Source organism: Periplaneta americana, chromosome 3, assembly GCF_040183065.1.
Source record: "Periplaneta americana isolate PAMFEO1 chromosome 3, P.americana_PAMFEO1_priV1, whole genome shotgun sequence".
Taxonomy (NCBI): Eukaryota; Metazoa; Arthropoda; class Insecta; order Blattodea; family Blattidae; genus Periplaneta; species Periplaneta americana.
The window spans coordinates 131,623,909-131,639,475 of NC_091119.1; the positions used below are offsets into that span (position 1 = coordinate 131,623,909).

The 15,567-nt window shown below is 35.6% G+C and overlaps 2 protein-coding genes across 2 annotated transcripts in view; one reads left to right on the forward strand and one right to left on the reverse strand.

The window, feature by feature from the left end:
* Hsp110 (heat shock protein 70Cb) overlaps positions 1 to 10,983 on the reverse strand; it is a 67,736-nt gene extending 56,753 nt beyond the window's left edge. The window contains exon 1 of the mRNA XM_069821624.1: positions 10,721 to 10,983. Coding sequence (XP_069677725.1) covers positions 10,721 to 10,836 — 116 coding nt within the window. The 5' untranslated portion in view covers positions 10,837 to 10,983. The remainder of the gene's footprint in view (positions 1 to 10,720) is intronic.
* Positions 10,984 to 11,349: 366 nt separating this feature from the next.
* The window catches only part of SAK (Sak kinase), a 42,532-nt gene continuing 38,314 nt past the window's right edge, over positions 11,350 to 15,567 (forward strand). The window contains exons 1-2 of the mRNA XM_069821625.1: positions 11,350 to 11,533; positions 11,627 to 11,722. Coding sequence (XP_069677726.1) covers positions 11,486 to 11,533; positions 11,627 to 11,722 — 144 coding nt within the window. The 5' untranslated portion in view covers positions 11,350 to 11,485. The remainder of the gene's footprint in view (positions 11,534 to 11,626; positions 11,723 to 15,567) is intronic.

Here is a 15,567-nt window from a genome sequence, read left to right on the forward strand (position 1 = left end):
AGTTAGCATTTACACGAGGAAAGTGGTGGAGTCAAGTTGATCACGTGACGGAAAAGTGGACAAAAGATGACGAATCGTCAACTCAAATTCTGCTTGACCGCCAAGTTACAACTGGACTGTCTCGACCATATCACATGGGGAAAGTCGAAGGAAAGTCGACTTGCTTCAAGCACTTGACTCCTGCAAACTATCCCCGTATGAATTGGCCTTTAAAAGAACTGATAAGTGAGCTAATTTAACACGGTAAACTTTTGACAGTATTACAAAGTGTGCCGCATGTTAACGTAATAAACAGGACGATTAATACTGTACTTCAAAAGTACTGATTGTGAGTGGCAATCATTTTTTGCATCAATGCAAACTTCGTGTGCTTAATAAACTTCATTGCTGCAAAAATTAGCACAGATGACATTATACTTTCTCATAAGTTCCACAATAATTCAGTTCTTGTAGTCAATGATTTTGTCGTATAGTTTCTTATTCAAAATAGGCCTACATAATGTACTATGCACTCAAATACGTAATAGAAACTTTCCGTTTCCTGAACTGCACGTCAGAAGCAATGCTTACAAACTCCTCCCCGCCCCCAAAAAATTCATTCCATAAATTTCACAATTTTATTTAAGTATATGGGTACCCTACATATATTAATTTTACACAAATGCACATACATAACTATTTATAAATGATATCATTCCGAATGCTGTATGTGTCTAATTGCAAAAACTGGTACTTAGAAGTGAAAGTTATGAAAAGATAACTGATTTGTACTCTGATTCCAAAATTATTGTTTTTTTTTTTTAATAAGCAGCAATACTGTCACTCAGACTATTGAAGGTAAAGTTATACAGCTATTTGTTTCTTTAGAAATTCACCACTCATAACAAGGGTAGCTATTCTAAATTAGTGGATGCTTATACCTTTAACAGATACTTTTGCATACATGGATGTCTTCTGTTTTGGAAGCTGCAAAAATTTAAGATTGAGATCGCAATAAAAAGTATAATATTCTCTATATAATGCCAGTTTTTTTATTACGTATTACAAAAATCATGGAAGAAAATAATCTGATTTTGTTTAGAGTAAATAAGTTGTATATTGTTGATTTCATATAAAAACCTGTTAGTTTTTTTGTTATATTTTATTTAGTATTTCTTTACGATTGCGTTACCACATTAAGGTACAAATATATTTATGTCATTGGGTTATAGACGAGTCATACGTACTGTATTAAAAAAAAACTAGTGCTGACGCCAATTTCACATAGAAAATAAGGGTGGAAAGTTGTAAAAGTGGTGGCTTGCAGAGATGTGCAGACAGGCAAGATCGCTCGAGCAAGGTGGAAGAAGTAGGTGGCAGGGAGGGGCAGCACATCTCATTTCGGTGAGTTTCCTTACCGATCAGAGAAAAAGTGAGTTTTTGTAAGGTCAAATCAGTAACAGGTTAGGTTAGTTTAGGCTTTTGGTATGCCTTGAAAGAAGGGGCACATTCTTAGACAATTGTGAGTACATACAATGTATATGAAAAGCCTAAACTAACCTAACCTGGGCCATTTCGAAGTAACTAACGTTACATGCCGTAACTGTTTCTAAATTAACAGTTGCTTCGAAATATATGCATGATGTATAAAATATGATATTGCAAGATATGCCGAATTTCATATACTTTTATAAACGTAATTTAGTTTCTTTACCGAAAAAAAAACTAGGATTGTAATGTAATTAAATATTTTGAGTCAGGTCACCATAACTAACGTTACATGTCACAAATGATTTTAAAAAGTAACATTTGTTGTAATTAAATTTTCTGTTTCCCTATATCAGTAGTGTCAGAGTTGTAAGCTCCGAAACCGGTTGTGGTGCTAGAGACGTCCAGTCAGAGCGTGAACATGCTTATGTCTGTGGAAGCACCAGAGCACGCAACGAGTTATAGTGGAGCGCTCCGCTCCGTTTAGGCTGTCTGACAACGCTGCCTTATATAGTTCATGTAAATGACATTTTCTTTATTTACTGCATTACTAAATATGATTACGTTCGTATATTTATTTAAATTCAATACTGTGAGTTTTCATGGTGTTTAATATTTATAACAATAATACCAACATGCAACTAACGTTACACATAGAGAGTAACAAAATTGTATTCTGTATTGAGTAATAACAAACTCTTCACAAAACTCAACTTCACGTAACAGATCATAGAAATAAAGTTTCTCACATATTTCTTCAAAATTAGGTCCACTGAAACAGCCTCAATTTATTTTTGTTGAATTTGTTAATCGTGGTAAATGACAACTTTTACCTTTATAACAGCAGAAGCCAAACAAAACGTTGTCTGTAATTACATAAATGAAATACCTTGAATTTTCAGCTTATATTTAGGCCTAACAGTTATCAAAATAGGCTTATTTTCTTATCTCTACACACATAAGCTTACAACAGAAAATGTATTATACTCTATGTCTATACAGCCTATATGGCATAACAAACATTTAACAAAACGCTGTTGTGGCAGTCCTGTGGACCCAGGCTCGATCCCCAGTATACCCCGATTTATAACTTGTGTTGGACAAACATATGGTCTGGGTTTTCCCCAGGAGTTCTGGTTACCCTGTAGCATTTCAACAAATGCCAATCATCATTTAATCTCATGTGTATCGTAGATCAGCCTTCTATGGTGCATCCTGCTAAACTGGTATACACAATTGGCTTCATACGGATAAATGATGAACAGTTAAGTACCAGCCATTAGTTAAAATATTTAGCAAAACTCAATGTTACGAGGTAAATTAGAGAAATAATGCCACGCAATTCACGTGGTTTTGTGAAAGTACACTGCGCCAGACTGCCTCTGTGGTCTGGTGGTTAGCATGCTGGCTTCCAGATCTGGAGGTCCCAGGTTCGACTTTCGGGAAATTTTTCTTGAAGAAACATTCCCTGGGTGCTAATGTCTGGAAATATGTATGAATTCTAGTGTGATTACAAGCGTGCTGGGTTATTTAATTAACCAATCCTCAAATAAATTACAATCCACTTATTTCTGGGCAAAAACCTGTAAACATGTTTCGAAGTCAAATTGTTGACAAAGTAACTATCTATGAGCCAAACCAGAAAGCACAAAGAGTTCCTAAAGATTTTAAAAGACTTAAATAAATCTGTGCTTATAATGTCAAAGTCATCTATAGCATGGGCAAACTTTTCTGTGAACCCAAATTACTTTTTTCTTTCCAAGTATTGAACAAAAAGAAGGTTGTCATTACTGATACTTAAATAATTAAAATGTTCCCAACATAGTGTTTATAATTCCCCTTAACAGTAGGGTATTTCACTACTATAAAAAAAGGAAAATGTGATCTGAAATTCAACTTCTTGAATACTAGCAGCTGTTAACAGCAGTTTGATTAATATTTTCATGTCCATCATAAATAGTATTTTGAACTTGACCTTTTCCAACATCAGCAATATGTTTCAATTTACCTGTACGAAGAATACTGCTTTCACCATTGTTTTCATGCAATCTGACATAAATTACTTGCTCCACATATTCCTTTCGCATCCTGAAGGTCTGCAAACATTGTTTCTTGACTGCTATATATATATATATATATGTTGCCTCAGAGTAGATCACAGTCTAGTATATAGAGTCACGAAGCTCAATACGTAGCAAATATGTATCCATAGATAGTTGCGATCCACTAGGATTGCTAATATCGCCTCATTACAGACAATGCGAAATAGTATTAGCACAGTCTATTATTCCTACCACCCTCACAACTCAAGCTTCGTGACTGTATATAATACACTGTGGTTAAACCAACCAGAATGGGTACAGTAAATGTTTGGAGATTGGCTGGCAACCTCAAAAAATTCTTTATGATTTCGCACTATAGCTTTGCCCTGTAAAACACATTTCCAGGCAGTACTCTTTAATGTGACATGAACACCATCATGAGGGCCCTTACCGTCCATCGAACTGCAGGCTGTAAATGCGACAGATATGACATTACTTTTCTGTTATAATGCACCATCAGTCCATATTTCTAGTTGTGTAAATTCTCTTTCAGTAAATTTTCTCGGTTCCTTCAAGATTAAAAGGTTATATAACTTAATACTACAGAGCATATCAGCAATAAGTACTGATTTATTCTTCGGCCGCTGGGCAGCACAGTGCGTGAGCAACTGCTGAAAACCGGGCCCTTAAACTCATGGTGCTTCACCAAATTAAAACTTACATGTATACCATATTATGTTGCATTTAACATTAGTATATGTTATAGTAATTATAGAATTTTTGTACTCATCCTCATGACAGTAGATGCCGGAAGTTTTGACCATTTTGCACTATACAGAGTTCACATCGCCGTAAAAAGACCATCATTCACATTCATGAGCTCCACTGCACTGATTTGTCTAATTGCGTCAGGAATGTTATCTTTCAGTTGTTCAATTGTGCGAGGATTACTTGCATACACTCCGTTTTTTTATTGTTCCCCATAAATAAAAATATATAATGGAGTTCATGAATGTGAACGATGGTGTTTTTACGTTGATGTGAACTCTGTATAGCACAAAATGGTCAACACTTCCAGCACCTACTATGATAAGAGTACAAAATTCTGTAATTAATATAACATATAATAATTAATGTTAAATACAACATATTATAGTTATAAGTATGCATGTAGGCCTAAGTTCTAATTCGGTGAAGCACTGTGAGTTTAAGGGTCCGGTTGCCCAAGCACTGTCCCGCCCAGCATACAAAGTATAAACTGGTACTTATCACTGGAATGCTCTGTACTTCTGTAGTGCTGTGTGACTTTTCATCTGATAGTATAATGACAGATTTTCTTGCAGAATTCCTTCTTGGAAATAAGCAACAGATATATACATGTACTGGTACAGTTGTGTCATTCGGATGAGACCAATGACTGCCGTGACTTCATTTTGGTATGAATGGCATAATTTCCTGAAAAATCCGTCAGCAAAATTACTGTCCCCTTTTCAATGCCTTGTTTTTGAAAGTTCAGTTCTCAAGTTTGTCTAGCTGTTATACAGAGTAATATGTTTAAAATTTCTACAAGTAACTGGACATCATTGATGTTGTGAAAATTTCGTCCACGAAGTTTTCATTTTACCATTGGTTTACTTTGACAGGATGTTCAGTGGGAACTTCAACATAGTCAGTGATATATTTAAAAATTTGGTCATGACAGGTTGTGTGTTATTGACTGAAACACACATGTAACATTAATGACAGAAAAGATTAACGTTAGTTACAGGGAATATGTGTAACGTTAGTTATCATTATAAGATAAACTATTTTACTTGAGCGTAATTTATGAACGTAGAGCTATTGGTTAGAATACATAGAGCTAATGGTTAAAAGTACAGAATCGTCTTATACCTCACGGTATCTAAAAAGTATACATAATACAATGCTGAGGGATCTCATTCATGTTTTGTAACTAACGTTACAAGTAGGTTATTCCAATATTTACCTACGATATTCAGCTTCAGAGATTGTTCTTGTAGGTGAACACATGTGGTCATCCACCATATAGTAATAGTAATTCTACCTAGTGGTGAAATGTAACGTAACGTGGTTATTTAACGACGCTGTATCAACTACGAGGTTACTTAGCGTCAATGGGATTGGTGATAGCGAGATGAGGCCGAGGATTAGCCATAGATTACCTGACATTTTCCTTACTGTTGGGGAAAACCTCGGAAAAAACCTAACTATGTAATCAGCCCAAGCGGGAATCGAACCCGCGCCCGAACCCAACTCCGAATCGGCAGGCAGTGGTGAATTGTGGAATTCTCATTTAAAGTGAGAAAAATTATTAAATTACATCCATCATCAACATTTTGTCCTTTCCAAATTATCTTAGCTTCACATGATATAGGCTATATTCTCTTTAGTTAATAATATAGATACCAAGGTTATATTTACGACTAATGTCGCTCCATCTAAGACCTGTCTTGGGGCACACAGAAAATGAATATTGAACAAATTTATTTTTTTTTTTATAAAATTTGTGTTTTTTTTCTGAAATAATCCACCTGCATCTAATTCCGACCTTATGAAATCGTTTTTTGTCTGTGACTACATCTCCTATTTCGAAAGCTGAGGCATGACAGTTAAGCGGCCGTACTTGCAACTACAGCGTTACGTTGTCAATTTGGACGACCATGCGACCAGCTGATGCGAGCTACCAGCTGACGATAGATGGCTGACAATGATAATTGACGCGGAGTTTTAAAAGAATGCAAAAATCGACTGAGAATGAAATACGAAACATATTAATTGCTGACGTGTGCACAACAAATGACGAGCTACTGAACACTCACGACGTGGGAATTGTAAATTTGGCAACTCAACTGTTGTTAACATGGCAACGGGCTTACCACTCTATGTAATATTCAGTTGTTTTTCCGATCGCAGTGCTAATGCCATGTCCCATCTTTAGAAAAAACAGGTATAATAACGAAACGCACGGAAATTAGATGTGTTGCCCCTCCCTGCCACCTAATCCTTTTATCTCGATGGGGCAATCCCGTCTGCCCGCACCTCTCCGCCGGCAACACTTTCACAGCAACTTTCCACCCTTAATTCGGTGCGAAATTGGTGTCAGAAACAGAAGCCAAGTATATAAATACATCTATACCTGAATGTGGTAACGCAATTGCAAATTAAATTCGAATTTACATAGATAACCGTAGCCAAGATATGGGATGAAACCAACGAATAACATAGTATTTGCATTAAGAAAGACTATCGATGCTTTCTACAATACGGTGCAATAAATTCAATTTCTGAAAAGAAAAAGGTCACTTGAATTGTTTAATTTGTTATTTAACAGCACTGCATCAACTACTAGATTATTTTGGCGTCAATGGAATTTGTGACTTGTTACCTGGCGACATGAGGCAGATGATTCGCCACCTGATATTCACCTTACAAGTTGGGAAACCACAGAAAAAAAACAATCAGGTAATCACCCCAAGAGGGAATCGAACCTACACCCGAAGCTCCGGATCAGCAGGCAAAAACGTCTGCCGACTGCGCTACGCCGGTGACAGGCGTTTCTCTAGGACTGTTTTCATTACTGTTGGAAGAGTAGACCTAATTAAAGCTTTCAGTCTAGTTTTACATATCTGACACGAATGATCTTGGTAGAATATTAATAATCTATTTATAAAAAATGACTACCTACGTTGCTAAAAAGTTTCGTAGGTTCTAAAGAAATAAACTCCTTTCTCATTCGAAAGTGAATTTACTGTACGTACAGAACGATATTAAGGCAATTTAGTCATTTCCATAAATATACCTCGAACACTGCATCTTGTTTCAATAATATGTAACATTTTTTTCACAAGAAGTGTTCTTCTGACAATTAGCGCAATTATGACCGATTATCAATTGTCTGCCAGGAAGCTCTCCACGTGACAAAAGAAATAGGTAATGAAAGACAAGGTCCAATAATTTTCAACCTACCACTTACATATTATATAATTCAACGACACAAAATGTGAACAGTTCAAATTAATTCTTCAAATGATACGCAAGAAATGGGATGGTGAAATATTCTCCGACACATACGCAATTGCACACCTGACAACTATTTTTCGAAATGACAAAATTTGCATCACACTGATTAATTTTCCATAATCCAAATTTGAAAGGGAGCGCGTACTCCATAACCACGGCCTTTGTATACTGCCTTTACATAAACTAGTACAGTCAACGTTATCAATTTGGTATGTAATTATCCAAGCACTAGAGGGTACATAAATCGTAGTATCTTCCTCATTGTTTTTGTTTCTAGAGCTCTTTTATAATACCTTCATGTGTTTTGTTACTGCCCGATAACAGACAGCAATGAAATAGATTGTTCTGTAATTTTTACATGTGCTGGAATCATCTCCTTTGTATGTTACCACTACGTCTTAATCATGTTGCATTTCGCGATTCCTAATCATGTCAAAAAGTATCTATCTTAAAAGAAGCAAATAAGTGCCAGAAGTATTTTTCTTAATCTCTATCTTTTGATAATTCTCCACAGAAATTTTATCTCCACATTATTACACTACCAATAGTAATAAGTTAATAACTTACCCAGTACTTTCGCATGTAAAGTATAATACGGTAATTGCTCTATTTTGTCAGCGAGATTATGTAACTTTTGCATTCGAAATAAATACCTACTATATTTTATTTTATTGATATAGTGTTTCTTAATCTTTTTGATATACGAAGACTCCCCCGCCCTCCATTTCCCTCACATTACTTTAGTGCGACCCCCCCCCCCCTCTAGCCTAAGATGTAAAGTAAGCGTTAAATAAGGAATACAATTTAGGCCTAATTTTGTATTTACTTAACGTAAAATAGTCGAATGATTCAATTTTCATAGAACTTTTTTTTTCTATAAAGTAATTTAGCACTCGGTACATAAGAATTTCCTCCAAGCTTCGAAAGGCTCCGCTATTATATAAAAAGGAAAGAAAGACAGGAAAACTGACGAGACTTTTACGGAAATCCTTCTGCATTCATGGTTGGTCATTTATAATTTACCACAGATAAAGGCTCGGGAAGCTTCTTTTACGGTTACAATTATATTGGCAACTGTCCCAGTGCCCATGAGGGACTTCCCTACTCGCACTTTTTCGTATATCAAAGGCTCTCGCCAACTGGACATGACATACCCAACTTACGCCTTTGCAATGAAGTGAGATGGAATAAAGCGAAAGGTATGAATGAAATTGTGTGTGTTGGTTGAGTAAATTAACTGGAAGAGGAACCAGGCGAATTCTGAGGAGGGGGAGGGGGAGCTCATTCCGCGATCTTCCCTACCAGAAGCATCATTAAAATTAAAGTCAGGGATCGAAACGAAATCTGCAAAATAAGCCCATGCTTTAGAAATGAACCTTAGTCTCTCTTAGTCCTAGTTCAAATTTCCTTAAAATCAATTTAATATCTTAACTCAATTTTACAGAATGGGAAATGTAATATTTTAAAGCCGTAGATAGACTCTCACAAAATAGCGTAGGTCTAGATTAAATTAAGACTTATTAAATTTCACTTGACGTATCTTATGTTTACTGGAGTTTAACCAGCAACTTTATGACAGAGAATATCCTGCTTAGCAGGTTAATATTACGCGTCCTGTGTGTTTTCTCTTTCATCATAGCCTAATTGCTTAAGTTTGCTATGTTGTTTTTATATTAACAATTTCAGTACACCATTCTTTAGTGAGCAACAGTGGTACTGTAAATCAGTAAGTTAAAAAAAAATATCTTTGTAAAAGAATTTCCCTGGATCAAAATTAGGCACAATTAACGCTAAATTCCCTTCGTAGTCAGCTTATACACCTTGCATATAAGAATCTGACAGGTTTGGTTTGGTTAGTTTAGGCTTTTGTTCTCTCTTCTGCAGTCTTCAATATTGCGATTGGTTTGTAAGGCTTTTGTTATGTCTTGCATATACAATCAACTGCACCTCTACACACGCAAAAAAAATTTGGATTTTTTTATAGCAAGCAACACTGAAGGTTTTTTTTTTTGGACGAAAAAAGTGTAAAAATGATTTGGTTCTTATATGGAAGGTAGTTTGGAATGGAAATAATTCATATTGGACGTCAGTTGACTTCAAAACATATTAGAAAATAGGTAAAAACTGAAAAGAATTGATCGGTGTACGACAACCTAAAGTAATTAACGGGTGAAATAATGTGGTAAAACACTTCAAAATGAACGAAACAAGCACACTTCACTTCACTTCACTTAGTATACGCAAGGCATACCAAAAGCCTAAACTAATCTAATCTAACCTGTCAGAGATTCGTATCAAAGTATACCAAAAGCCTGAACTAGCCTAAGCTGTCACTGATTAGTATATGCAAGACATACGAAAAATCTAAAAAAACCAACTTAACATAACCTATCACAGATTCCCGGACGGTAGAACTTAAAAATATCAAATAGGCCTATCAGTGTTGCGTGGTATAGAAAAGTCAAAATCTCTTATAAATTCAATGATTTTCACTTCCAAAATCATCAGAACTACCTCAACGCTAGTTTCACCCAAAACGCTGCTGAAACAACAGTTTCCTGTGTGCTTTTTTGGTCATAATAAATCAATATTAGGCAGATTGTACATGCTACTGCCGAAATTTCTACACTAGAACTGAACCCATTTCAAAATGGGTAATGTGTAATTGAAGACATTCCAAACTTAATAACTGTCACTCAGTATCTCCAGTATTCAACTAACTCATGACACTTAACAGTGCATGGAGGAAAAGAGTGGTCACTAACTTTTTCTAGTTTAGAGACATGACCAAAATATACCATCCAACGCTCAATTCATATAACAAGCGATTGAACTTAGTAGGTGGAATGGGTCATTTTAACCTGACCTAACCATATTAGGCCACCTTTAAGTGGGTTGCTGTATTAATACTTTCTCCTTACTAACATGACCATCCTTGACAAACAAGAGATTAACCAAAGTCACCAAGGTGACTGCAACAACTGAAACACTGAAGGATGAGGAAACCCCAATACATAACTCACCTAGTTTCATCATCTATAACCTTCACAATCCGCCTATTTACGGCAATCTCTATCATAAAAATACGTAACGATCGTACATCTTCTATACTATTATATTTGTGGGTGGAACACACTACTATAAAATACAATGGCTTAATCGATACTTACGGTGTCGCACGTAAACTGTAGTCATTCGCTATGGTTTCAATTCCACCTGCTCTTGCTACAGCAACGTAACAGGATTCATTACCAAAGTCAATCCCTATCACAGACATCGCAGCCATTTGCAATCACAGTACCAAGTAAACCTTCACTTCACAATCGCACCAACTACGAATAAAGTTGTTACAGCGCACAGAAAACAACGAGAAATTATTTGTTCACATACAGTTTTCAAACGCCGACCAATCATCCACCGGCGAGGTGACGAAGTTTCTAGCACATGGGAATGGGATGCACAATAAATATATAGGCTCGCACTGCGGTAAGAAAATTCCAGAAACAAATTCAGGAGAAACAGGGAGCGAGTTTAATCACGGCTTGCTTGACGTTATGCGTTTTGCGGTGTACAAACGCATTGTCAAAGAATGTCTGTGACCAAAGATGATATTATACATGAAATAAGAGTTATGATTGGACAATGTTTCTTGAACGTAAACCAATGATCTACAAAATTTGCATTACGTATCATTCGTTACAACAGAGAGGGAGAAAGTAACAGGAATTCTGATTGGTAAGAGCAAAACAAAACATCCAATGACGTGGGTGAGGGACATGAAAAATTGACAACATCCGGTTTGGAGAATATGCGTAATGTTTTGAAATGGACGAAGTGTACCAAGTCATCAAAATTGTAATAAAATGGCGTTAAACCGTATAGTTTTTTAATCCGTATGTGTCTGACAGGTGACAGCTGTTTGTAGAGTAAGAAAGATGCCACCTTTTTCTGGAGGACCCTCCAACTTTGGAGATCGAATTGAGGTTAGACAATTTGGTCGTGGCGTCTATTCAGTTGTATAATTTACTAATAAAATATGCTTGTCCTATGTTAACTGTCATTGATTTTTATTTCAGGATTATGAAGTTCTTAATCTGTTGGGTAAAGGAGGCTTTGCCAGTGTATATCGAGCAAGATGTTTGAAGACTGGAATAGAAGTGGCTATTAAAATGGTATTTAAGTGTGCTTTATCATAATGCAGATGAGATTAAATATAATATATCATTATTTCAATATTGTTTAACTCAATTCCAAAATAAGTAATCAAGTATTTATTATTGTATCCGAACCCACATTTTCTAAAATCGAAATTGCGATAGAAAAGCTGAAAAGGTACAAGTCTCCAGGTATCGATCAAATTCCAACAATAAATACAAGACGGTGGAACCGCATTATCTATTGAAATTTATAAGCTTGTACTTGATATTTTGAAAAAGAAAATTGTACCGAACAATGGAAGGAGCCCATAAGGTAATTCTAGAATACAATCACTCCACGATTTTCGAACTTTTTTTTTTTTTCCACAAACGACTGTTTTATGCTCCATTTTCGAATGGTAATAGAAAAATAGGGTAACAATTTCGACTGTAACCTAATATGACCTATCACAACTTAACTAGGTAGGCTATAATTCTAATTAAGCTGTCCCAAGTTAACATAGGCCCCTAACATTAGCAGGTTAGCTTAAGTTAACTTAGTTTAGCTTAGTTTTGCTTGGGTTAGTTAAGGTTAGTTTAGGTTGTGATAGATTACGTTAGGTAACAGTCAAAATTATGTTTCCTAAATTTTTTTCTATTAGCTTTCGAAAATGGAACATAAAAATTGTCGTTTGTGGGGGGGGGGGGGAGTTCGAAAATCATGGAGTGGTCGTTCTATAAAATTTTCGTCCATAACTGTACCTAGCTTTAAGAAGGGAGGCGGGAAGAGTGACTGTAATAACTTTCGAGGAATATCACTTTTATTGATGTTGTACAAAATTTTGTCCAATATTCTTTCCCGAAGATTAACTCCATAATTATGTAGTTGAAATTATTGGAGATCATCAGTGTGGTACGGGAGAAGAGTTCAGGGCAGAAGAAGATATCAGATGGTAGTCGACATTAAGATATATGGATCATATGATGAGACAAAGAGGAAGGCAGAAAATAGGAAAGACTGGAGAACACTGGGTTTGCAGTGAAAGACTGCCCTTGGGCAGAACACTATGAATGAATGAATCAATGTGGTTTTATGCGTAATAGACTATTGATCAGATTTTTTATATTCGACAGATATTGGAGAAAAAATGGGAGTACTATAAGATCACAGTACATCAGTTATTCATAAATTTAAAGAAGATGTATGATTCTTTTAAGAGAGAAGTTTTAAGCATATATAACATTCTTATTGAATTTGATATTCCCAAGAAACTAGTTCGATTAATTAAAATTAAACATACAGGAAGTCCGTAAGAGGCCAGTTTCTGTCTGACACTTTCCCAATTCACTGCGGGCTAAAGCAAGAAGATGCATTATTACCTTTACTTTTTAACTTTTCTAGAATATGCCATTAGGAAAGTCCAAGAAAACAGAGAGGGTTTGGAATTGAATGGATTACATGAGCTGATTGTCTGTGTGGATGACGTGAATATGTTAGGAGAAAATCCACACTATGAGGGAAAACACGACAGTTTTACTTGCAGCAAGTAATGAGGTAGGTTTGAAAGTACATCTCGAAAAGACAAAGTATATGATAATGTCCCGTGATCAGAACGTAGTATGAAATGGAAATATAAAAATTCGAAATTTATCATTTGAAAAGGTGGAAAAATTCAAATAACTCGGAGCAATAGTAGGCCTAATAAATATAAATGACATTCGAGAGGAAATTAAATGCAGACTATATATGGGAAATGCCTACTAGTATTCGACTGAGAAGCTTTTGTCATCCAGTCTAATTAAAAAAAAAAACTGAAAGTTAAAATTGTATAACAGTTACTGGTATATTACTGGTTATGAAACTTGGACTCTCACTTTGAGAGACAAACAGTGGTTAAGGATGTTCGAGAATAAGGTGCTTAGGGAAATATTTGGAGCTAAGAGGGATGAAGTTACAGGAGAATAGAGAAAGTTACACAACACAGAACTGCGGGCATTATATTTTTCAGCTAACATAATTAGGAACTAAATCCAGACGTTTAAGATGGGCAGGACATGTAGTAGGTATGGGTAAATCCAGAAAGCTTTTAGTGTTAGTTGGAAAACCTGAGGGAAAAAGACTTTCGGGGAGGCCGAGACATAGATGGAAGGATAATATTAAAATGTATTTGAGGGAGGTGGGATATGATGCATGGGACTGGATTAATCTTGTTCATGATGAGGACCATTGGTGGGCTTATGTGATGTCGCAATGAACCTCTGGGTTCTCTAAAGGCCATTTGTAAGTAAGTATTATTGTTGTTATTAAAAAGGTGTAGTGTACGGTTTTCTCACTGACAACAATTTACTGTATCTTAAAAGAGCAGGTTTGTCGAATGTGCATTATCACTCTTACGAAAAGGCACTTATCAATGGCAACAATTTATTTTGTGTGCACAAGGTAGGAGTGGTGGGGATAGAGGGGAAGGAAGAAACCGTAAACTAAAGTTAATTCATATTATTATCATTATCGTTACCATAATCGTAATTTGAATGTAGGCTATTGTAGCCTATAAATCATTTTGCATGTGTCTTGCAATATTTTGGTACAAAGATCACGTCAAAGAATAATATACAAATCTAACAAAACTGTTTCCAGTGAAAGAGGATATTGTTGGATCATTCCATGAAACTAGTGACACTTACTTACTGACTTTTGAGGAACCCGGAGGTTCATTGCTGCCCTCACATAAGCCCGCCATTGGTCCCTATCCTGAGCAAGATTAATCCAGTCTCTATCATCATATCCCACCTCCCTCAAATCCATTTTAATATTATCCTCCCATCTACGTCTGGCCTCCCCAAAGGTCTTTTTCCCTCCGACCTCCCAACTAACACACTATATGCATGTCTAGATTCGCCCATATGTGCTACATGACCTGCCCATCTCAAACGTCTGAATTTAATGTTCCTAATTATGTCAGGTGAAGAATACAATGCGTGCAGTTCTGTGTTGTGTAACTTTCTCCATTCTCCTGTAACTTCATCCCTCTTAGCCCTAAATATTTTTCTAAGCACCTTATTCTCAAACACCCTTAAGCTATGTTCCTCTCTCAAAGTGAGAGTCCAAGTTTCACAACCATAAAGAACAACCGGTAATATAATTGTTTTATAAATTCTAACTTTCAGATTTTTTGACAGCAGACTGGATGATAAAAGCTTCTCAACCGAATAATAACAGGCATTTCCCATATTTATTCTATGTTTAATTTCCTCCCGAGTATCATTTATATTTGTTACTGTTGCTCCCAGGTATTTGAATTTTTCCACCTCTTCAAAAGATAAATTTCCAATTTTTATATTACCATTTCATACAATATTCTGGTCACGAGACATAATCATATACATTGTCTTTTCGGGATTTACTTCCAAACCTATCTCTTTACTTGCTTCAAGTAACATTTCCGTGTTTTCCCTGATCGTTTGTGGATTTTCTCCTAAAATATTGAAAACATTAAATTTAATAATTTGATGAAATTTTAATTTTGGTTAAATTAGTAATATGTTGAAGTATGTTCATGACATTTTATTTTAACAAAGACATCATTCTTTTGTTATAACTGCTCCTGAATGTCTATGTATGCAATTGACAAACCTAATGTTCACAAATTTGGATATGTAAAAGGAAGTAATGTTATTGTTTATGAGAGATCAGGCACTAAACTTTTCTGTCATTATATTCTTTAACTTTATCTGTATCTGAAGAGACATGAACAATTAGTGAATATTGTTCACACAATTCAAAATTAAGACCTTCTTAAGTAGTAGCTATGTGTGTAACCTAAGTTAGCAAAACATGTTTTTTTTTGTGCCTCAAGTTTAATAAATGGAATTGGTTCATG